This window comes from Gracilinanus agilis, chromosome 6 (assembly GCF_016433145.1).
Source record: "Gracilinanus agilis isolate LMUSP501 chromosome 6, AgileGrace, whole genome shotgun sequence".
NCBI classification, from domain to species: domain Eukaryota; kingdom Metazoa; phylum Chordata; class Mammalia; order Didelphimorphia; family Didelphidae; genus Gracilinanus; species Gracilinanus agilis.
Window position 1 is genome coordinate 18,346,567 of NC_058135.1, and position 19,102 is coordinate 18,365,668.

The 19,102-nt window shown below is 52.9% G+C and overlaps 1 protein-coding gene across 1 annotated transcript in view; it reads left to right on the plus strand.

The window, feature by feature from the left end:
- DLC1 (DLC1 Rho GTPase activating protein) overlaps positions 1-19,102 on the plus strand; it is a 209,191-nt gene that overhangs the window by 172,714 nt on the left and 17,375 nt on the right. Inside the window, exons 5-8 of the mRNA XM_044681134.1 lie at positions 7,108-7,179; positions 9,101-9,182; positions 15,741-15,804; positions 17,115-18,463. Coding sequence (XP_044537069.1) covers positions 7,108-7,179; positions 9,101-9,182; positions 15,741-15,804; positions 17,115-18,463 — 1,567 coding nt within the window. The remainder of the gene's footprint in view (positions 1-7,107; positions 7,180-9,100; positions 9,183-15,740; positions 15,805-17,114; positions 18,464-19,102) is intronic.

Genomic DNA, 19,102 nt, shown 5'->3' on the forward strand with positions numbered 1-19,102 from the left:
GGACACCTCCAGAGCGCAAGTGGCCAGGCTTTTTCTCACCCAGGAGCCAGGAAACCCTCCCTAGGAGCAGCAAAAGTTGGGCTCAGCAGCCTGGCCAGGACGTTTGCACAGGCTGATTTGAGGAAAACTGAGGTGCTTGGAGGTTTGGAGGGCCATATCTATAGTACCCCCTTCTCCCCATACACGCACAGCTGGGCTGATTGCCTCAGGAAGGGCCAGGGGCCCAGAGGTACCCATTTCCCAAGGAGGACACCTCTGGCCACTCACCGTCCTTTAGAAACTCAAGCCCAGCTTCCCTCAGCCCGCCAGCCCCAGAGCTGGATGGGGGGATCTCTGCTTGCTTTGCAGATGGGCTGAAAGAAGGGCCGGGAGGGATGGGGAAGAAAGGCTCCCTTGAACTCTCCCCCGCCACCGGCAGGGTTTGTTTTTCGAAGGGGACAGTCCTCCAGATTGACAAGCATTCCACCAGGCAGGGCAGGAGGGGTGGCAAGAAGTGCCCAGGCCTCTAAAAGAGAGATTTGCTCTTGGAGGGGACTCAACCTAGACTTTCACACAACACATCCACAAGTTCACTAGAATGAGAGAGGCTGTTAGCTAAGATTTCTTTGGCATGTGGAGGTTTTCAAAGCACTTTTCAAAGTGCTCACAACTACCCATTTTAAAGATGAGGAAGCTGAGGCTCACAGAGCATGAGTGACTTGCCCAGGGTCATCCATCCAGCAAGGTTGGAAGCTAGGTCTTCCTGATTGCAGACCCAGCACTCTTTCCCCTAAAGTTCTTTGCTGCTTGTAGTTAGCCACGTTAGCAACCATAAATGCCAGAGCCAGGGTTCAACCCCAGATCTCATGAGTAAAAGCAGAGCTCTTTCCATGGCACAGAACCTAAGAGACTGGAAAATGGGGCTCTTCGGCCACATAGCAGGGTGTCTCTGGGTGCCCCCGCCAGAAGAGGCTTTTCTGCCCCAAGCGACTATGGGAAATGATGCCCTAGGGCCACAGGGTCCTAGCCCTCCAGCCAGAAGGGACCTCAGGGCCCCCTCGTCCAGCCCCTGTCGTTGTACAGACAGGAGAGCAGAGGCCGGAGCCAGGACTCAGCCACGGTCACAAGGCTGTGACAAGCAGGGTTTGTGGTTGGTGCTCATCCTCCCGGACATTCAGTCAGTGGCAGAGTCACATCCCTGATGCCCAGAAGGTAGAGTTCAGCACTTCTCTGCTTCAAAACCTTCCGTGGTTCCCAGGGGCCCAGAGGAAGGAGAGTGACCAACTCCTCAGGGCCGCCATCTCCCTCCTTCCCCATTTGGCCTTACTTTGTGGCATTTCCCAAGCCTCGTAGAGACCAGTTTGATTGTGGAGGCCCCCGTTTGTCCTGGGTTGCCATCGCCGGCACTGACAGTGGCTAATGGAGCTTCACAGGCTCCAAGGAGCTGCTTCTCCTGTGTAACAAAGGACGACAGCCCTCTGGCTTTCCCCTGGGTGGATTGCCCGAGCTCTGGGCTCTTCTGCCCCTGCTCTGTCCACATGGCTGAACGTATGCAGCGTGTCCATCAGCTCAGCCTTGGAAGCCGCCTTCCCTTCCTCGTACCCCCAGCCGGCCCCGTATTCCAGACACTGGCTATCTCTGGCAATGTCTTTTTTCTCTGCCCCCAGAGTTTCTCTTTACTAGAGAGTAGTGTGCTTTCTGTCTGGGGAGTAACTAACTCCCAGTCTGCCTCCAAAACCAAGGCACATCCCAACAAGCCAGGTCAGAAAGGGCTTTAGAGCAAAACCTCTCAGGAAAATCCGAGTACTTTGCCCACATTGCTTCCCTAGTCAAGAAACTTCCAGCCACTCCCCAGGGACCGGTGGACAAAATGCCAACACTTAAACCTCCCTCTGCTGGGCCTTTGACACCCTTCACAATCTGGCTCCAGCCTGTACTTCCAGACCAACGTCATATTACTCCCCTTAGGCTCAGGACATTCCAGTTCCTACAGGACACCTACACAGCCTGCAGCTTCCCTGACACCGCATACCTGGGGTGCCTTCACTCTTCATTTCCTAGCCTGGGAATCCTTTGGCCCAATGCCAGCCTGCCCCAATCAGGGTTCCCCCCACCCCGTGTGTCTATCTGTCTGTCTGTCCCTACTCCCTGCCTCCTGAATTTTGTATTTACTTATCATCAAGTATTTTCCCAGCTGTGGGATACGTGGCTCACTTTTTGAGGATGGGAAATGTTGGCTATTTTGTCGTAACATGTAAGATCATAGGCTTAGAGCTGAGTGGAACTTAGGAGGTCATTGAGTCCAATTTCCTTGTTAAAAAAATTTTTTTAATTAAAAATCTATTTTCTCTCTCAAACCTTCTATTGAAAAAGCAAAAAACTCTTGTAACAAGTATGCATTGTGAAACAAATTCCCACACCGGTTTGTCTGCAGCCACGTCTGTGCCCCATCAGTCAGGAGTGGTGAACAGGTCTCGGGTGTCCTAGTTCAGACTGGTCCAACTTCCACTGAACCAAGTTAAAATGTAATTGCAAAGTATTTAACAAGATAAATAAAAATCAATTTGTGGTTTTCTAAGTAAATATGCTGCCCACAATTTCAGTTTGAGCTCGTCATTGCATTGGCCAGAGTTCTCGTCTTTCCATGTTGCTACTGTGTAAATTGTTCTGGTTCTGCTCACTTTACCCTGTGTCCGTTCGTGTAGGTCTTCCCAGGGTTTTCTGAGAGCATCCTGCTCGACATCTCTTACAGCACAAGTAATATTCCATAATCGCATCTACTCCAGCTTGTTCCCCAAATGATGGTTATATCCCCATAGTTTCCAATTCTTTGCCACCACACAAAAAAAGCTGTGTCAAATATTCACATATATATATGGTCCTTTTCTTTCTCTGATCTCTTTGGAGTATAGACCTAATAGAGGTATTCCCAAGTCAAAGGGTAGTTGCTTTGGGGGCAAAGTTCCAAATTACTTCCTAGAAAGCCAGAGCCCTTTTATAGCTCCACCAGCATTTATGGGAATGAGTCCATTTTCACCCAGCCCCGCCAGCAAGTGTCATTTTCCTCTTTGGTCATCTTTGCCAATGATAGGTATGAAACTGATCCTTGGAGATATTTTATTTGCATTTTTCTAATTTTTAGTGATTTGAAGCATTTTTTATATGGCTGCTGGTACCTTGGATTTCTTCCTTTGAAAACTGTCAGTTTGTATTCCTTTGACCATTTATCTGTTGGGAAATAGTTCTTATTCTTGTCAATGTGAATCAGTTCCTTGTATATCTTAGAAATGAGACCCCCTTCATTTTGTAGATATATAGCACTGTGATGCCTTTGAGCCAGCAGGAGAGGTTAGGGATCCTGAAATACAGTGGGTTTAGAGCAGAGGCAGCCCTATTTGGTCCTGCATTAGCCCAGGGGTTCAATAACCCCTTCATGAATGTGAATAAACATGGATCAGGAGAACTGCTTGGCTTTGGCTGCTGTTGGAAACATCTTCTTTAATCTATGCTATAGGACCTATTTTTTAAAAAAAAATTGGAAAGCATGGAGTCAGGTCTGGGTTCAAATTCCTCTTATGTCATTATGTGACTCTCTGTTGAGCTATAACTGGGACTTGTAAGAGCTAGAGCCCTAGGAGGGTGGTGGACCTTCTCCCTTGTGTACTATGGGTCTGAAGCCTCTAGGAGTTCATGCCACCTTGGAGAAGGGACCCCTAAGAAGAAGCAACAGAAGCTATGAGCAGATCTTCCCTGATGTTAGGTCAGGAGCCAGTATAACCAGAGGGGAGCTTAAGTTAGCTGGAGAAGAAAAGGTTGGGCACAACTTGGCTCAAGTGATGTCCTTGGAAAGTGGGAGCTGGTTCCCATAGCTGCCAGGACCTCTACCACCAGCTCTGGTGCAGAAGAGTCTAAAGAAATACTTGGGTTGTCCTTTCTTCTCCCATTCATGCCTTAGTCTTCTCTTGAAAACCAGATTTAGTGTGGCATCCTCATGAATACAGCCCTTTCTGGAGCATATTGAAGCCTTTTCTTATCCTTCCCCTCTGATATTCCTACCTTTGTCTTCCCGGGAGATGACCTAAAAGGGTTCTCCTAATCTGAGTCATTTCATATCTTCTTGTGGACCAGAGGAGTGTGAGGGCAGTCTAGGGTAGAACCCCACCCCTGTCAGGCCAAGAACCACCATCTATTCTGAACTCAGGAGTCCTGGACGAGGTCTTCAGCTAGTTTTTGGAATCTCCTCTGTATCTATCATATTTGGGCCTTGGAATGAACTGGTATCAACATCCAACCTTAGTGGCTTCCTCCAGTCAATAGTTCCTGCCTTCAAGGAGTTTCCTGGGGACAGATAAAGCATTTCCTCAGATAGTAGAAAAAGCATTACCTTCTTCTGTTTCATTTTTATATTCTCAGTGTTTATCATGGTACCTTGAAAATAACAAGTGCTTGTTGATTGAATAAATGAATGAACATGATGGAAACCGATTTTCCCAGGTTGGCATTATAAGCTGACCAAGGCCTTGATGATGAGTAGACCAGAATGGCGATGGGTGTTAGAAATGAGTTTCACACTTCTGGTGAATGGGTTTGGGGGAAGGGGTGAGATGGCGGGCAGACTTCTGAGGCCATCTTCCCCTGGCACTATTTTGTCATGGCGCCCACCACTAGACAGGGTACCTGACTCCTGGTCCCTGCACCAACAGCTCCCCTTTTCTTTACCTAATTGTGTGGAGCTACTTTGGGGAACAGACCAGCAAATAAAGCTGTTTCCAATAAAAATTTCCTGTTTCCTCCTTAACACATTTGCAAGCTGTTTACTTGAGGAAAGCCAGGAATAAAGGCCCCATTGTACCCCCATTGTATTTTTAGAATCCAAAGGCTTTTTTTTTTTGTCCTTTGGAGAATAGCTTCCAACAAGACCCTCCTCTCCTTCTTCTCCCTGTGTTTGCTGTCCACACCCACCACTCTCCTTAGTCCAGGAGGATCACTAGGCTCTTTGGGTTGAGCAAGACTGATGGGGCCTAGGGAGGAGAGGTCCTAGAGAGCCATGCAAGATAACTTCACCAAAACACACACACACACACACACACACACACACACACACACACACACAAGCTTTGGTTTAATAGAAAATGAGGCTCTCTCTCAAGTGAAAAACAGAGACTTCTTTGCCCTAATTTGACATCATCCAATTATTTCAATTATGAGCACAGACCTTTATTGGGGATCCAGTTTTCAAGTGAATTAAATGAATAAAACAAAAAGGAAGCTTGGACTTGCTCTCGAGGAGCTCATACTCTGATTGGGAAGGAGAACATAAGACAAAGCACCGTTGTAGGGCAGCTGGGGAACCTCAGTGAGTCAGAAAACAGTCCCAGGAACCTGCAGGGTCTGGAGGCAAGGCAAAGGGCAAGATCTGGTGGTCCCTTTATGTCACTATGACTACGGCAAACAATGTGCGTATGCAGGTATGAAATAGTGTCCCAGAAACTAGAGTTCTTACTCCATTACCATGGCCACTGGCTTCGTCCCTTCACCCGCACATAAGCTTAAGTCTGCCCAGTTCTAAACCCTTCTCCTAAATCTTTTGGACTTTTGCCTCAAATCTCTTCTCTCTTCCCCTTGATCCCCAAACCTGTGGAAAAGTCACTGTGCATCAGCATGTCTCCCAAGTACACAGGCTCCCTCCTCCACCAGCCCCTTCCTTCCAGCACACCGCTGCTAAAAGCCCCCTTTCCTTGGAGGGCTCTCCAGGCATCCTTCGTGTCAGGGCCAGGGCCGTCTCTCGGTCTGCATCGCACTTGATGTGTGTAGTCCCTTTCCCTTGAGATAGCCTCCTGCCTTTTCCTATTCCTCTTCCTCAAGAGGAGTCCTCGTGGATCTGTCTGTGGCCTCTCTCCTCTCTTGTCCCTCTCCCTCTCTCAGTACTCCATCCCTCGGCAATCTCACTCTTCCTCAGCTTCAGCTTCCACTCCATCCAAACCTCTCCCAAACTCAGCCTCTAGCCCTGACCTCTTTTCTGAGGTCTTTCAAAGCCTCTGAAAACAGGAGATAATGTAGAATCACAAGATAATAGGGCTTGTCCCTATTTTAAAAAACAAAAAGGCAACCGACTTCCTCTTCCTCGTGACAGTCCTTCCAGGGGGACCATTTTCAAGCAAGTCAATCCCTCAATCAGTATTTATGAAGTCTTTGCCACCTGCCAGAATAGTGCCAACCGCTGGGGATGCAAAAGCAAAAACCAGCTTCTTGGCCTCAAGGAGGTCTCATTCTAATGAAGGAGGCAACACCAAGTGGCCATCGAGACACTGTGAGGTATATAGCAGGGTGATGGGATGAGAGGCTGAGAAGACAGAAGCTTTGGGACTGGGGCCGAGTCTTGGAGGCAGCCACGGTGGGAAAAGAGTTGGAAGGGGCTTTGACCCAATCAGAGGACTTTGTATTGGGTTCCGGAGGCCACGGGGAGCCGCTGGAGTGTGACTGGATAGACCTTCGGTGGCTGAGTAGAGAAGGGACTAAAGTAGAGACTGAGGCAGTGGTCCATAGAGGGCAGTTGCATGAGCAGTGAGAGGATGACCTCCACCTGAACAGATGTTGTTGAGGAAGAGAAGACGATCTGTGATTCCCGCTTAGGTGGGAGGAGAGACGGATCAGAACCCTGGTCATCAAATTCATGGTGCAGCTACTCCCTTGCCGTGTGGCCTTGGGCGCGTCACTGAAAAACAGCCTCAGTTTCTTCAGTCATAACACAGCAATAATAAGCATGGTGTGGGGGAAAGATCCCAAACTTCATCCCCAAGGTTTGCCATTGATGTTGCCCATGTGTTTTTTTTTTTTTTTAACCCTTCCCTTCTGTCTTGGAGTCAATCCTGTGTATTGGTATCAAGGCAGAAGAGTGGTAAGGGTAGGCCATGGGGGTCAAGTGACTTGCCCAGGGTCACACAGCTGGGAAGCATCTGAGGTCTGATTTGAACCCAGGACCTCCCGTCTCTAGGCCTGGCTCTCCATCCACTGAGCTACCCAGCTGCCCCCAGCCCATGTACTCTTGCTCACCTGAGTTCGGGAGACCCTGAGGTGTCCTGAATGGCTGGCTAATCAAGTATCTTTTCTCCTCTCTGTCCCTTCCAGAAATCGAGGCCAAAGAAGCTTGTGACTGGCTGCGGGCAGCTGGCTTTCCCCAGTACGCCCAGCTGTATGAAGGTGAGTAGGGAAGGGGCGCGGGGTGTCTGCTTTTTCCTGTGATGTCAACAAAGCACCGTCATCTTCTCCTCTTTTGAAGAGGCTCTAAAAGGCAGCGTGTTATGGGGGATGGAGAGGAAGACTCGGGTTCTGGCCCTTCCTCTCCCACCCAGGTGTTTGGCTGTGTGGCTTTGGACAGGCACTTACTTACCTCCGTGCTCCAGGCCACAATGGAGAGGAGAGAAGATGGGCATCTCGAGCCCTAAACTCTGCTCTTCACAGGAACACGCCTCCATTCTGCCCTTTTATAGAGCTGAAACAACACAAAGTTTCCGAGGGTCCTGCGCCCAGAGAGATTTCTTCAGCAGAAGAGCAGCCATTCTGTCATCTGCCCCGGACTCAGTGGCCACCTTCCTGCTTTGTGGCTGCTGTCACGGGCTACTCCTCCTTTGACCTTTTCCCCTCACTATTCCTTATTATTTTCTTTTTCACTGCTCACTCACTCTGGGGCTTGGGGAAACATTCACTGGAGTGACATGGGTTCAAGTCCCAACTCTGGGAAACTGTGTCACGTCCTGGTATGCGTCCCCGTGTCTAAAACGAGGGCCACCTTCCCAGGACACAAAGTCCTCTTACTTCCCAAAGATGGAGCCAGCACCGGGCTAGAGAGCCAGTCTGGCTTCTCCTCCTCCTCCTCCCCATAGCTCAGGGGGGATGTAGAATGCCCTCAGGTTGGCCAGACATCTCCATGGAGTCTTGGAGGAGCAGGAGCAGCAGAAGGTCTTGTGCTGGGTAGTCTCCTTGGTATTATGCCCGGGATCCTGGCTCAAGAGTTGTGGAGGTGGCACAGTGAATAGAGTACCAGGTCTGGAGTCAGGAGTCAGTCTGGGTTCAAGTCTCAGATACTTGCCACCAGTACGATCTGAGGCAAGTCACTTTACTGCTGTCTGCCTCAGTTTCCTTATCTGTAAAACAGTTTGAATAATAGCACCCCCTCCCAGGGTTATTCTGAGGAGCAAATGAGAAAGTAATTATAAAGTGCTTAGCACAGAGCCTGGTACATAAATAAGGGCTATAGAAATGTTCCTTGCTATTATTATTATTATGGAAGGAGTCTTGAAAGTCATCCAGCCCCAGCCTTCTCATCTTATTGATGGAGAAATTGAGAGGTGAGTCCCCAGACAAGGCTTGCACTCAGGTCCTCGGACTCCTGCCCCTGGGATTTCTCCTGCACCCTGCTGTTGCTTCTCCTGCGCCTTTTTTCCGTCTCACCCTTTATTTTCACAGGAGTTAGACAAGGGCTAGAAAACCCATGGGCTTAAAATAGATTCTCTGGAACCCTTCCCTGCCCCCACCTTCCCCAGACCCGCCTGCCCCTGGATGAAAGTCAGCTCGCTTCCCTTTGGTCGCTAGGGGTGGTTTGATCTCTGATCTTTTTTTTCCTCTGGTGAACAAAGGCATACATTGTGCTCCCTCCCTCTCTCTCTCCCTCCCTCCTCCTCTTCTCTCTCTCCCTCCCTTCCTCCTCTTCTCTCTCTCTCTCTCCCTCCCTTCCTCCTCCTCCTCTCTTTCTCTCCCTCCTCCTCCTCTCTCTCCCTCCCTTCCTCTTCTCTCCGCTTCTCTTCCTCCTCCTCTCTCTCCCTCCCCCCCCTTCCTCCTTCTCTCTCTTCCCCTCCTGTGCATGTACACATCCATCCACACACACACACACACACACACACACACACCCTCACACAGTGGCTCCCCCTCTCCGGTGTGACCTAAAGTTCACTTGCTCTCTGGGGAACGTCTGCTCCCAGATGGAGGTGTCTGTGTGGAATTGTCTTTGGAAAGGATGGTTTCCCTGGAGGCGGCATCTCCAACCTTGCAGTGCCGGGCCCAGGGGTGCCTTCGGGCAGGCAGGTGGCTGCTTTCACAAGGGCTTGTCTCTTCCTCCCCACAGATCTCCTATTTCCCATCGACATCGCCCTGGTCAAGAGAGAACACGACTTCTTGGACCGAGACTCCATTGAGGCGTTGTACCGGTAAGTGGGAGCTCTGGTAAGCCCCCTCCTAGGAAGGGGAGGGCTGGGGATCAGCTCTTGTCCTGCACAGGGGTCGGCCCTCTCAGGGTGCCCTCAGAGCTGGTCTGCTTCCTGCTCTGAGATTCACAGGCCACAGCCGTGTCTGCTTCCTCACCCGGTCCTGGGCTGATTCTTGCCCACCATTTGCCTGCTGACCTCTGGTGGCTAGAAGCACCTCAGGCCCTCCCAAGATAAGGTCTTGGGACAGCAGAGGAAGAGGCCTCTTCTCTGATAAAGGGCTCAGGGCTAGAGCGGCTCACTCACGGGGTCAGGGGAGGGCTGGGGAGTGGGAAGCCCCTCCGAAAGAGGGTTGGAGATTCCTCAAACGAGGGGCCGTGTAGTCATTCTGAAACCCAGCGCAGGGAGGAAAGAGCTCTGGAAGGGGGCGCCGATCTCCCCACTAGCAGGTATGGTAGAAACATTAGCTCTGGAGTCAAAGGGCGTGGGATGGGATTAGAAGTCATCTCTGGACGCTGGGCATGGACCTCGGTTTCCTCACCCATAAAATGGGGGACTGGACTCCCTTGTCACAGCTCAGGACCTAGGGTCTTATTGTCTCCAAAACGAACATTTCTGGGAGGAAAAGAAAAGGGCACGGGGCGGGGGGCGGGGGGGTCCAGATGCAGGGAAAATCTGTCCTCACCAGTCTTCTGCCATGGCCAGGTTCTTCACCCACTTGATCTGGGGAGAACGCACGGCCTGAGCTCACTCAGGATGAGATGTCCCCTGATAACGGGCCCAACGTGTCAGGGCCTTGGGTGGGGGGAACAGACTCTTCTTGGCCAGGAGAAAGATGGGGTTCCTGACCCAGAAGGTCAGAAGGGCTGGGCCAGGCTAGCCTAGAGACAACCACCCTGAGGCGTCTCTGAATGCAGGTGAAGAAACCCAGGAGGTTGGGAGGGCACAGCCGCCGGGAGGCTAAGGGAGGCCTGAAGGACCATCGTGTGTGCTCTGTGGCCCAACAGGCAGGCATGGGGGGCCATCTTTATTCTTCTTAAACCCCAAGGATTACGGGGCTTCTTTAAACAGCTTGTTGGCCATTGCAGAAGCAGAATGAACACCATAGGAGAGAGCCCACCTCAGTAAAGGTAGTATGGTGTAGTGGGTAGAACCTAGGCATGAAATCAGGAAGTCCTGGGTTTGAATCCTATCGTAAGCCCTTCCTATCAGTGTGACCCTGGGCAGGTCAGCTTCTCTGTCTCTGTTATCTGTAAAGTGAAGCATTTGGTCTTGACGTCATCTGTGGTCCCTCTCAGCTCCATCCTATAACCATTGTTCTCTCCCTGGCCAAGTCCAATGGCCTTTTTTTCAGTGTTCATTCTCCTCGGCCCCCACAGCCTCTGACCTCGTCACTCGCCCCCTTCTAGATCCTCTCTTCTCCCTAGGACATCCCAAAATGGAGGTCTGCTAGACATCTTCCATCCATGTGTCCAAACCTGAACTCATCCTCTCTTCCCCTCTTGGGAGCCTGCCTGCTCCACAGCTCTCTCCACGGGCCCAGATGCTGTGGCCATGATGGAGCGTCCATCCGTGGGGTCCGAGCTCTGTAGGGTGGTGCCTGGGGGCTCCCAAAGAGCCTTTGTCCCCAACACTTCCTCCTCCACTTAGTTCAAATGTCTCAGGACAATGGATGTGCCTGGCAACCAAGGGAGAACATTATTTCCCCTTCGACAAAGACTTTCCATTGTATTTTTGTGCTGCTTTTCCTGCCCATTGAATTTGGAGGAGGTTAAGAAAGGGTGCCTTCATGGGTGCCTCTTAGTTGGAGAGAAAGCGGGGTCCCACTTTCCAGAACTCGAGCCTTTCCCGATTCCCCTAATCAAGCTCTCAAGCCCTCATCCTAAGGATTATTTCCAATTTATCTTGCCTAACGCTTATACGGGGTTGTCGGCACGGTCTCCCTCCTCTCGTACCCCATACTCCTTCGGGGGGGCGCTTGTTTTTGTCTTTCTTTGTATCTCCTGCTCTTTGCCCTTAATCAGTGGCTGGTTTGTCATGAAGGGTTGGATCTAAGAAGAGATGCGTTGGGACCACTATGGAACACTGCCCTCGAGAGCAGAGGTCTGCCCTGCACATATTTAGGGGGCCGGAGATGACTGCCTGGCCCCAAAAAGATTGGGGCTTCTAGTGGGGGCTGAGTCAAGCTGGACCAAGCATGAGAGAGGAGAAGCAGTGTGGCTAAGTAGTTTGAAGGCTCAATTTGGATCGGCATGAGCTCGAGTTGCAGCCCTGCCTCAGTCACTTCTCAATACTGTAAACTTGGACAAATGATTTCTCCTCTCTCGGCCTCAGTTTCCTCATCTGTAAATGGCAGAGGTTAGTACAGAGGGGTGACATATCACAGAGGCCCGGGGCCAGTCCTGACAACGATGCTGCTGTTAAAAGCCCCTGTGGTCTGGGTCACCCCGAGAATGCTGGGGTGTCCCCAGGGGCAGCAACGAGGAGGACCCTGGCGGTACCCAGATTCATTCGGGTCGGGGCAAATCTCATTAAAGTCACATTGTGGATTTCCAGCCTCGCTTCAGCTACAGAGAGAAGCGGAGCGTCTCCCATTTTTCCGTAGTAGTGACACCTGTTGTTGTAGCATTGCAAGGCTAACCCGTCCTAGAAGGGGACGGGAGGGCCAAGGCTGATCTCTCCCAGTTGGAGGCAGGGGCTGAGAGGGGTCTCGGGGAGCCTTAGCCACATAACTTGGGTGGGAGCCAAGAATTAAGGCCAGCTCTTCGGACCACAGTGCCCGGCAACCTTTCAGCAACTTTTATTGGCTGAAAGCTGGCAAGGGGGCTTACAGTGAGGAAAACGAGGAAAACCCTCCCAACATAGACGGGCGCCTCACAGTTGATAGTCTTAAGAGTTGCTCTCGGATGCTGTGACTCTCCCAAGATCATGCATCCACAATGGGGCCAGACACTAATTTACCCTTCCATGATGATGTGCCCTTTCCCATCCTATGGATTACATACTTGCCTCCTTTTTTTTTTTTTTTTTTTTTTTTTTCAAGCCCTTACTTCCTATCTACTAAGTTTTGGCTCTAAGACAGAAGAGTAGTAAGGCAATTGGGGTAAGTGACTTGCCCAGGATCACACAGCTAAGAAATGCCTGAGGTCAGATTTCAACCCAGAATCTCCTGTCTCTAGGGCCTTACATCCTATTTTTAAGGATTAGGGCTTCTGCTAAGCTAATTTTGGAAAACGAAATCCCCAAAATTAAAAGGTTTTCTTTTAAATGGAACAACTGCGGGAGACGAAGGTCTCATTTTGTAAGAATTTTTAAATATCTCCTTTGGAAGAAGCTTGATTATTTGGAATCATTGAAAATCGTGCCTTAAGAACGTGTCTTGCAAATATTCCCATTTTTTCTGGAATAAGCAGAGGTGCTGGTACAGTTCCTCTGGGCTAGTCATCCCATTTCTAGCACTGGGGGCCTTCGAGGCACCATTCATTCAACCCACCTCAACTTTCCTCATGGAAAATGAGGGCTTTAGAATAAAGGATTTCTAACGTCCCTTCCAGCTCTCTATAAAATATTTAAAAACAAAATAGAAACAAACGATCATTTTTTTATTTTAATAACCAATTTCCACATGAGTTATATAATCCAAATTTTCTCCCTCTCCTCTTTCCTCCCCCTTCCTGGAGCTGGCAAGCAATTCCATCTGGGTTACGTATATATTATTACGCAAAACATGTTTCCCTGTTATTCATTTTTGTCGGGAAATAACCTTAAAAAACCAGAACCCTAAAACATAGTATCTTTTTGTTTTTAAGTCACCTCCTTGCCGTATAGAGCCATCCCCCAACTCCTTTACACAGCACACTGTCCCTTGTTAAAAACAAAAGAGGGGGCAGTTAATTAAAAGTAGCCAACCAATGCAGTTGAGCAGTGCATGCAGTAACCTCTGTTAAAGAAATGACCCCTCGTTCGGTTCTCTTTGTTTTAATGGGGTGACTATATGCTTGTCACTTGGAGCTTATTATGGCACACGGTACCAGTTGTTGGCCTAAACCTAATTTCTGCCAAACTGCTTTCTTCCTCCTAATCATGGCAGCCGCCCTATGTGACTACCACATTGTCCCACAAGTATTCTGTTCTCACTTTTACAGGCCACTGGGTGGAGTGGGATTATTCTAGATTCTTATCTCCGCTGTGCTGTTCCTTAACCAAATAATGTCCAGGATGGCTCCTTTAGAGCCTCCCAGCGGGACTGAATGAATAGTCACTCTGCAGACCAGACTGAGGCCAGGGGATGGGACGCAGCTCACTCTGCAGGCCCCATGGGTTAAGGGAAGCCCGAGATCCTATCTCACATTGTTGTTTCTTTACAGAATTTCCCTTAAGGTCCAAAGCGAGGGCCGCCTGGCACCGCGGCCATTCTCCTGATGGTTTCAGTGAGGCCGGGGGTGCTCGCAGCATTTCCTAGGAGGTGCCCTCCTTTCTCTCGTTTACCCCGGCTCCTTCCCTTCCCTCCCTCCCTGCCCCCAGACTTCCCTCCATCTCTTTTTCTCAAGAAGAAAATTCTTTATGGAGGCCCTCTGGGTTATCTGCGGCCCTCGCCTGGGGCTTTCTTCTATAAACAGGATCCTGGCCTAGGGAGCCTTTCATCTGCCCTGGGCCTGACGGCTTATCAGTTAGGCCGTGTGTTTTACCCTGAAACATCAAAGGAATGCCATGGCCTGCCTGTGGCCTACGCCAGGTATGCCGGTGTGGATTAACAACCTCGGCCTATACAGAATGGCCGTGAGCAGAAAGCTGGGCCCCTGCCGGGGAGGTCCCCCGACACCAGGCCCAGATGGGGCTGCCTAGGCGAGCGGCCCCCGCCGAGGCTCAGTGAGGAAGCACACAGGCCGGGGTCATCTGGAAGCCGTTAGAGGGAAGTGGGGCCCGAGGCCCGTCATTAACGGGATGGCGGGCTCTTTTAGCCAGGATATCGTTGGAGTTAACTCATTGGAGCCCCAGGTATTCCATGACGTTCCGGGGGCTTTTTATTGGGGGATTTGGTTTTTGAGAAAATTAAGTTAACATTCGCCCCCAAACCCAGACCGACCCGGCTTTGGGCACCGGGAGGAGGAGCTGGGCCCGAGGAGTCCATCCGCAGCCGAGAAATCTGGAAGCGGCCTTTTTAAAGGCAGGGTTCCAGGCAGCAATGAATCGTGAACGTATTAAAAATAGATTCGAGCCCCAGCTCAAGGCAAGGACCAGAAATCCAGCTAAGCCTGGTCCACGGGCACTTGGCTCATTAGGGTCAGCTTTTGGGCACATCTTTAGTGCGCTCGTGATTCGTCCGTGCCTGGAAGCCTCCATAAAAATGTCTTTAACGTGGCCCCGTCGTCGCGGCCTTTTCAGGCTCTGTTCAGGCCTTGGCAGTGAGCTGGGTATTTCTGCCCTGAAAGGCATTTTCCAGGGGGACAAAAGAAAGTTGGGGAGAGGAGTTGGCGTTGTTTGTCCTGATGAACCGCTCACCCCCTGCACGGACAGACAGGCGTCTATCCGGTGCATCACCTTCCCCGGGGAAGGCTTCTTGTTCACTGAAAAGGCTCCCAGACTGAGTGGCAAGGACTGCCTTCGGCCAAGAGGCTGGAGGCCGGCTGCCCCCGGGCCGGCCCTCTTCCAGGGGCCCTTCATGCATTTCGTTCCTCCTCTCCTTCTTGGGTGGGCTTCTGGAGCAAGAAGAGGGGGAGGGGAGGGGCACAGGCTCAGCCTCGGATTTACAGCTGGTTTCTGCTCTTAACTCAGTGGGACATTGCATGCGGCTATGTTGGCCCCCCAAAGCAGGCTTCTGAAATGGGAAGTGGGGAGGGCCTCCTAGGCCAGGCCCATTGTGGTAGTGTAGACGGGAGCGAGCCACGGTGGTAAGGGGGCTGACCCACAGGGTCCTCTGTGCTTTAAAGAAGAGGCCGCCACCATTTGTCAACGAGTGACTGAAAACACATTCATGAGCCCCTTTTGGGTGCCAGGGGCCACGCTGAACTCCGAGGGTACAGACCAAAAACAGACCGTCCACCTAACTGGAGGAATTTCCGTTCGGACCCCCTCTCCAAGATGGCCCCGCTGCAAGGGAGACAGAAAGGCCCCGAGGTCCTTAGGGCACTGGCCAAGGAGCAAACTGACCACGCACTGCCTTTTTTTTAACGAATAGAAGCCCTTGTCTTCCCTCTTAGAGTCCGTGCTGGGGATCGGTTCTGAGGAGGAAGAGTGGTAAGGGCCAGGCAAGGGGGCTTCAATGGCTTGCCCAGGAGTGTCTAAGGCCAGATTTGAACCCAGGACCTCCCTCTTCTTTGTGTGGCTCTCCATCCACTGAGTCACCCAGCTGCCCCCATCTCCGCTCTTCCTTTAAGTTTGTCTCCATTGATTAAATCTTCCGTGTCTGACTTGGGGGCAGAGACTGGAGCCGATCGCCTCGTCCTCGTCAAGGGGCACCGATGGGCATGAGGCCCCCGGCGCTGCCTCGGGATGGGCGGGCAGGGGAGACCCCCGGCGCTGCCTCGCTTTGCTCAGCACACGTGTTTCTTTGCTCCGCAGGCGCCTGAACACCTTGAACAAGTGCGCAGTGATGAAGCTAGAGATCAGCCCACACAGGAAGCGGGTGAGTGAGCCGAGGGCCCCGTGGGCACGGGCGTCCTGCCACAGAGGCCGGGGTCCCGAGGAGGACCTTCTGGAGGCTCCCGGAGGGAAAGCAGTAGCCTGACCTTCCTCGAGTGAGGGAGCCTAGAGAAGGCACCAGGGACGGACGCCACGGCTGGAGAAACGGCGAGGTTCTGGCCAGCCCAAGAGCGGTCCCCCAGCTGCGGGGATGCCCAATTCTGAGTCAGGGCCCAGCTCAAACCCAGGCTGTCTGGGGGAGCCTCCCTGCGCCCACCAAGGCTAAACCAGTGGCCTCTGAGGCCCTTCCAGCCTGAGCCTCAGTAGGCTGGACTGGACTCTGGTGTTCCTCTCAGCCCTCCCTTCTGTGAGGCCCAGGATGGACAAGGGGGTGTTCTCTCAGGTTTGGGGAGGGGGAGGCCTCTTATAAGGCAGTAGGAAAGAGCGGGCAGCCCCTGGAGAAGGGCATGGCACGTGTCTGCATAAGCACAGGTCCTTTCCCAAGAAAGCCACCATCCCCTCCCTGGGGAGCAGGTCTTCCAGAGTTATCCTGCATCTGGGTCACCTAGCATAGGGAAACTTGACTCAGATAGCCTGAGGCTGGGGGTCATCGAACTGCAGAGCGAGCCAGGAGGCCAATGAGTCCTGTCCTGGGGCAGAGCGGGGGTCCCCTCAAGAGAAGGCAGCTCCCCTAAATCTAAAGGACAAGACACAGGAGGTCGGACAGGGTCAGCCTCGCTTAGAGCTCTGTGCAGAGGCCTCCTTTACTTGGCCATGATGGGAACTACCTCCCTTAGGACAGGGAGGCTTGGGGGGACCAGAGAGAGGGGGACTGGGAGCTGCTCTGAGGCTGGGGCTTCCCCACCAGAGTAGGAAGGAGAAGAAAAGCCCCCCCCCCCAGCTCTGAGGCTATGGTGGGCTTCATTAGGTATGGGGCGAGCTCTTTAAACTTATTTAAGGTAGGTAGGGAGCAGTCAAGTAATCACATCTCAGAGAGTGTAAGGGGTTACCTTCCCCCCAACATATACCACCCCACCCCTTTGGAGGGGCATAAGCACCCAAGGGTGTCCAGGGGCAGCCCCTCTTCTCTAGTTCCAGCTCCAGTTGGAAGTTTTCTTTATGCCAGAAATTTCCCCTGGCCTCCGGGCTTCTGGCCGCTCCTCTCGGCCCACTTTGGTTCCATACGTGTACACGTCCTTGTATTTTATGCCTGGGGACAGGGAGCTGGAAGAGGCCTCTGGGGACAAAGAGTAGGGGGCGGGGGGGGGGGGGAGATGGCCGGGGCACATGGCTGACCCCTTTCTCTCTTTCCAGAGCGAGGACTCAGACGAGGATGAGCCGTGCGCCATCAGCGGCAAGTGGACTTTCCAAAGGGACAGCAAGAGGTGGTCCCGAATGGACGAGTTTGACGTTTTCCCTCCGGTGCTGGGTCTGACTGCTGGGGTGCCGGGGAATCAGGCCCTGGCCAGTACAGCCAGCAGGGAGAGCCTGCTGACCAACCTGAGCGAGAGCCAGGAGCTGGCCTCCCTGCGCAGCCTGGGCAGTGCCAGCAGCCTCCCCATGGAGCCCAGCACCCCCCGGGCAAGTTCCGTGGTTAGCGTCTGCTCCTCGAGCCCCCAGGAGGAGGGTCCCCCACCAACCCCCATGGAGCCGCCAAGCCCCAACACCAAAGGCCAGGGGCAGCCCGCCAAGGCCAAGCCACGCAGCCTGCTCAAGAGAATGGAGAGCCTGAAGCTGAGGCGCTCCCATGCCGGCAGGCCCAAGGCAGGCCCCGCCAAGCTGGGCCTGGTCATCAGCGGGCCCATCCTACAGGAGGGGGCAGACCAGGAGAAGCTCAAACACCTGCACTGCGTGGAGATCTCCACCCTGGGGGCCGGCGGCCGCTTCGGAGGCCCCGGAGTCCGCAAGAGAAGCGTCTCCAACTCCACGCTGACCAGCAGCGGCAGCAGCAGCCAGTCGGAGAGCAGCAGCGCCGTCAGCACCCCCAGCCCGGTCACCAGGACCCGCAGCCTCAGCACCTGCAAGAAGAGGGGCGGGATGTACCTGGAAGGCTTCGACCCCTTCGACCAGGCCGCCTTTGACAGCGTCCTGGAGCAGAACCTCAGGAACCGCGAGAGCTGCCCGGAAGACACCGTGTTCTACATCCCCGAAGACCACAAGCCGGGCACCTTCCCCAAGGCCCTGTCCAATGGCCGCTTCCCTTCCCCGGGGAGCGGTGGCTCCTCCGCAGGCTGGAGAGCGGGGAGCTTCCACGGCCATGCCCGGGAGGGCTCCAAGGAGCCCCGCAGACGCAACTCGTGCTCCGTGAGCAGCCGCCTCAGCGTCTACGACAACGTGCCGGGCCCCGGCCTCTACACTGACCTCGAGCAGGACGACGTCTTCCCCGAGCTCGATGACATCTTGTACCACGTCAAGGGGATGCAGAGGATCGTCAACCAGTGGTCGGAGAAGTTCTCGGACGAGGGAGATTCCGACTCGGCACTCGACTCCGTCTCTCCCTGCCCGTCTTCTCCCAAACAAATTCACCTGGAGGGCGACAACGACCGCACCTCACCCAGCGACCTAGACAGCGTGGGAAACTCTTTGAACGAGACCGAAGAGCCCTCCGACGTCCAGGAGAGGAGGGACTCTGGCGTGGGGGCATCCCTGACCCGCACCAACAGGTGAGAAGACCGCCTCTCCCCACCGGGCAGCTTGCCACAGACAATCAGTCCCTGGTGCCTGGAGAGTTCCTTCTGAGAATAAGGAACAAACTTAACCGACAGAATGAAGCGGCATCATGGCATAGAAGAGAAGTCACAAAGGCCTGTGTTCAAATCCTGTCGGAGACCTTTGCTTCTCTGTGCCTCAGTTTCCTTGTGTATTATTGAGGGGCTAAATTCCATGGCTCCCAAGGTCCCTTCCAGCTCTAGTCCTTAGATCCTCAGATCCTGCCATTCAGTTTTCAGAAAGGCAGCAGCCCTGCCAATCCTAGCCTTACCTCAGATGGGTTAGGGACGGGGGCTTCTTCTCTCTCGCTCCATCACTCCAAGGAGCTTTTCCTATGCCCTCGTCCTGTGGTGTCCAACTCAAAGAGAAGCAGATCTCTGTGTCTTTCCCCAACAGACCCCAAGATACAGAGTGCAAATGCCCACATTGAGCAAGCCTCCAGGGCTCAGGTCATATTGGCAGAGGCTTAAGAAGCCTCGGTCACCTTCCCACTCGGGGGCCACGAGGAGAGGACTTTGCCAGGCCTTTGGGGTGAGGGGGGTGCACAGCTGTGCTCATCACACAAGTTAGGCAGCCAAGCAGCACAGGAGGGG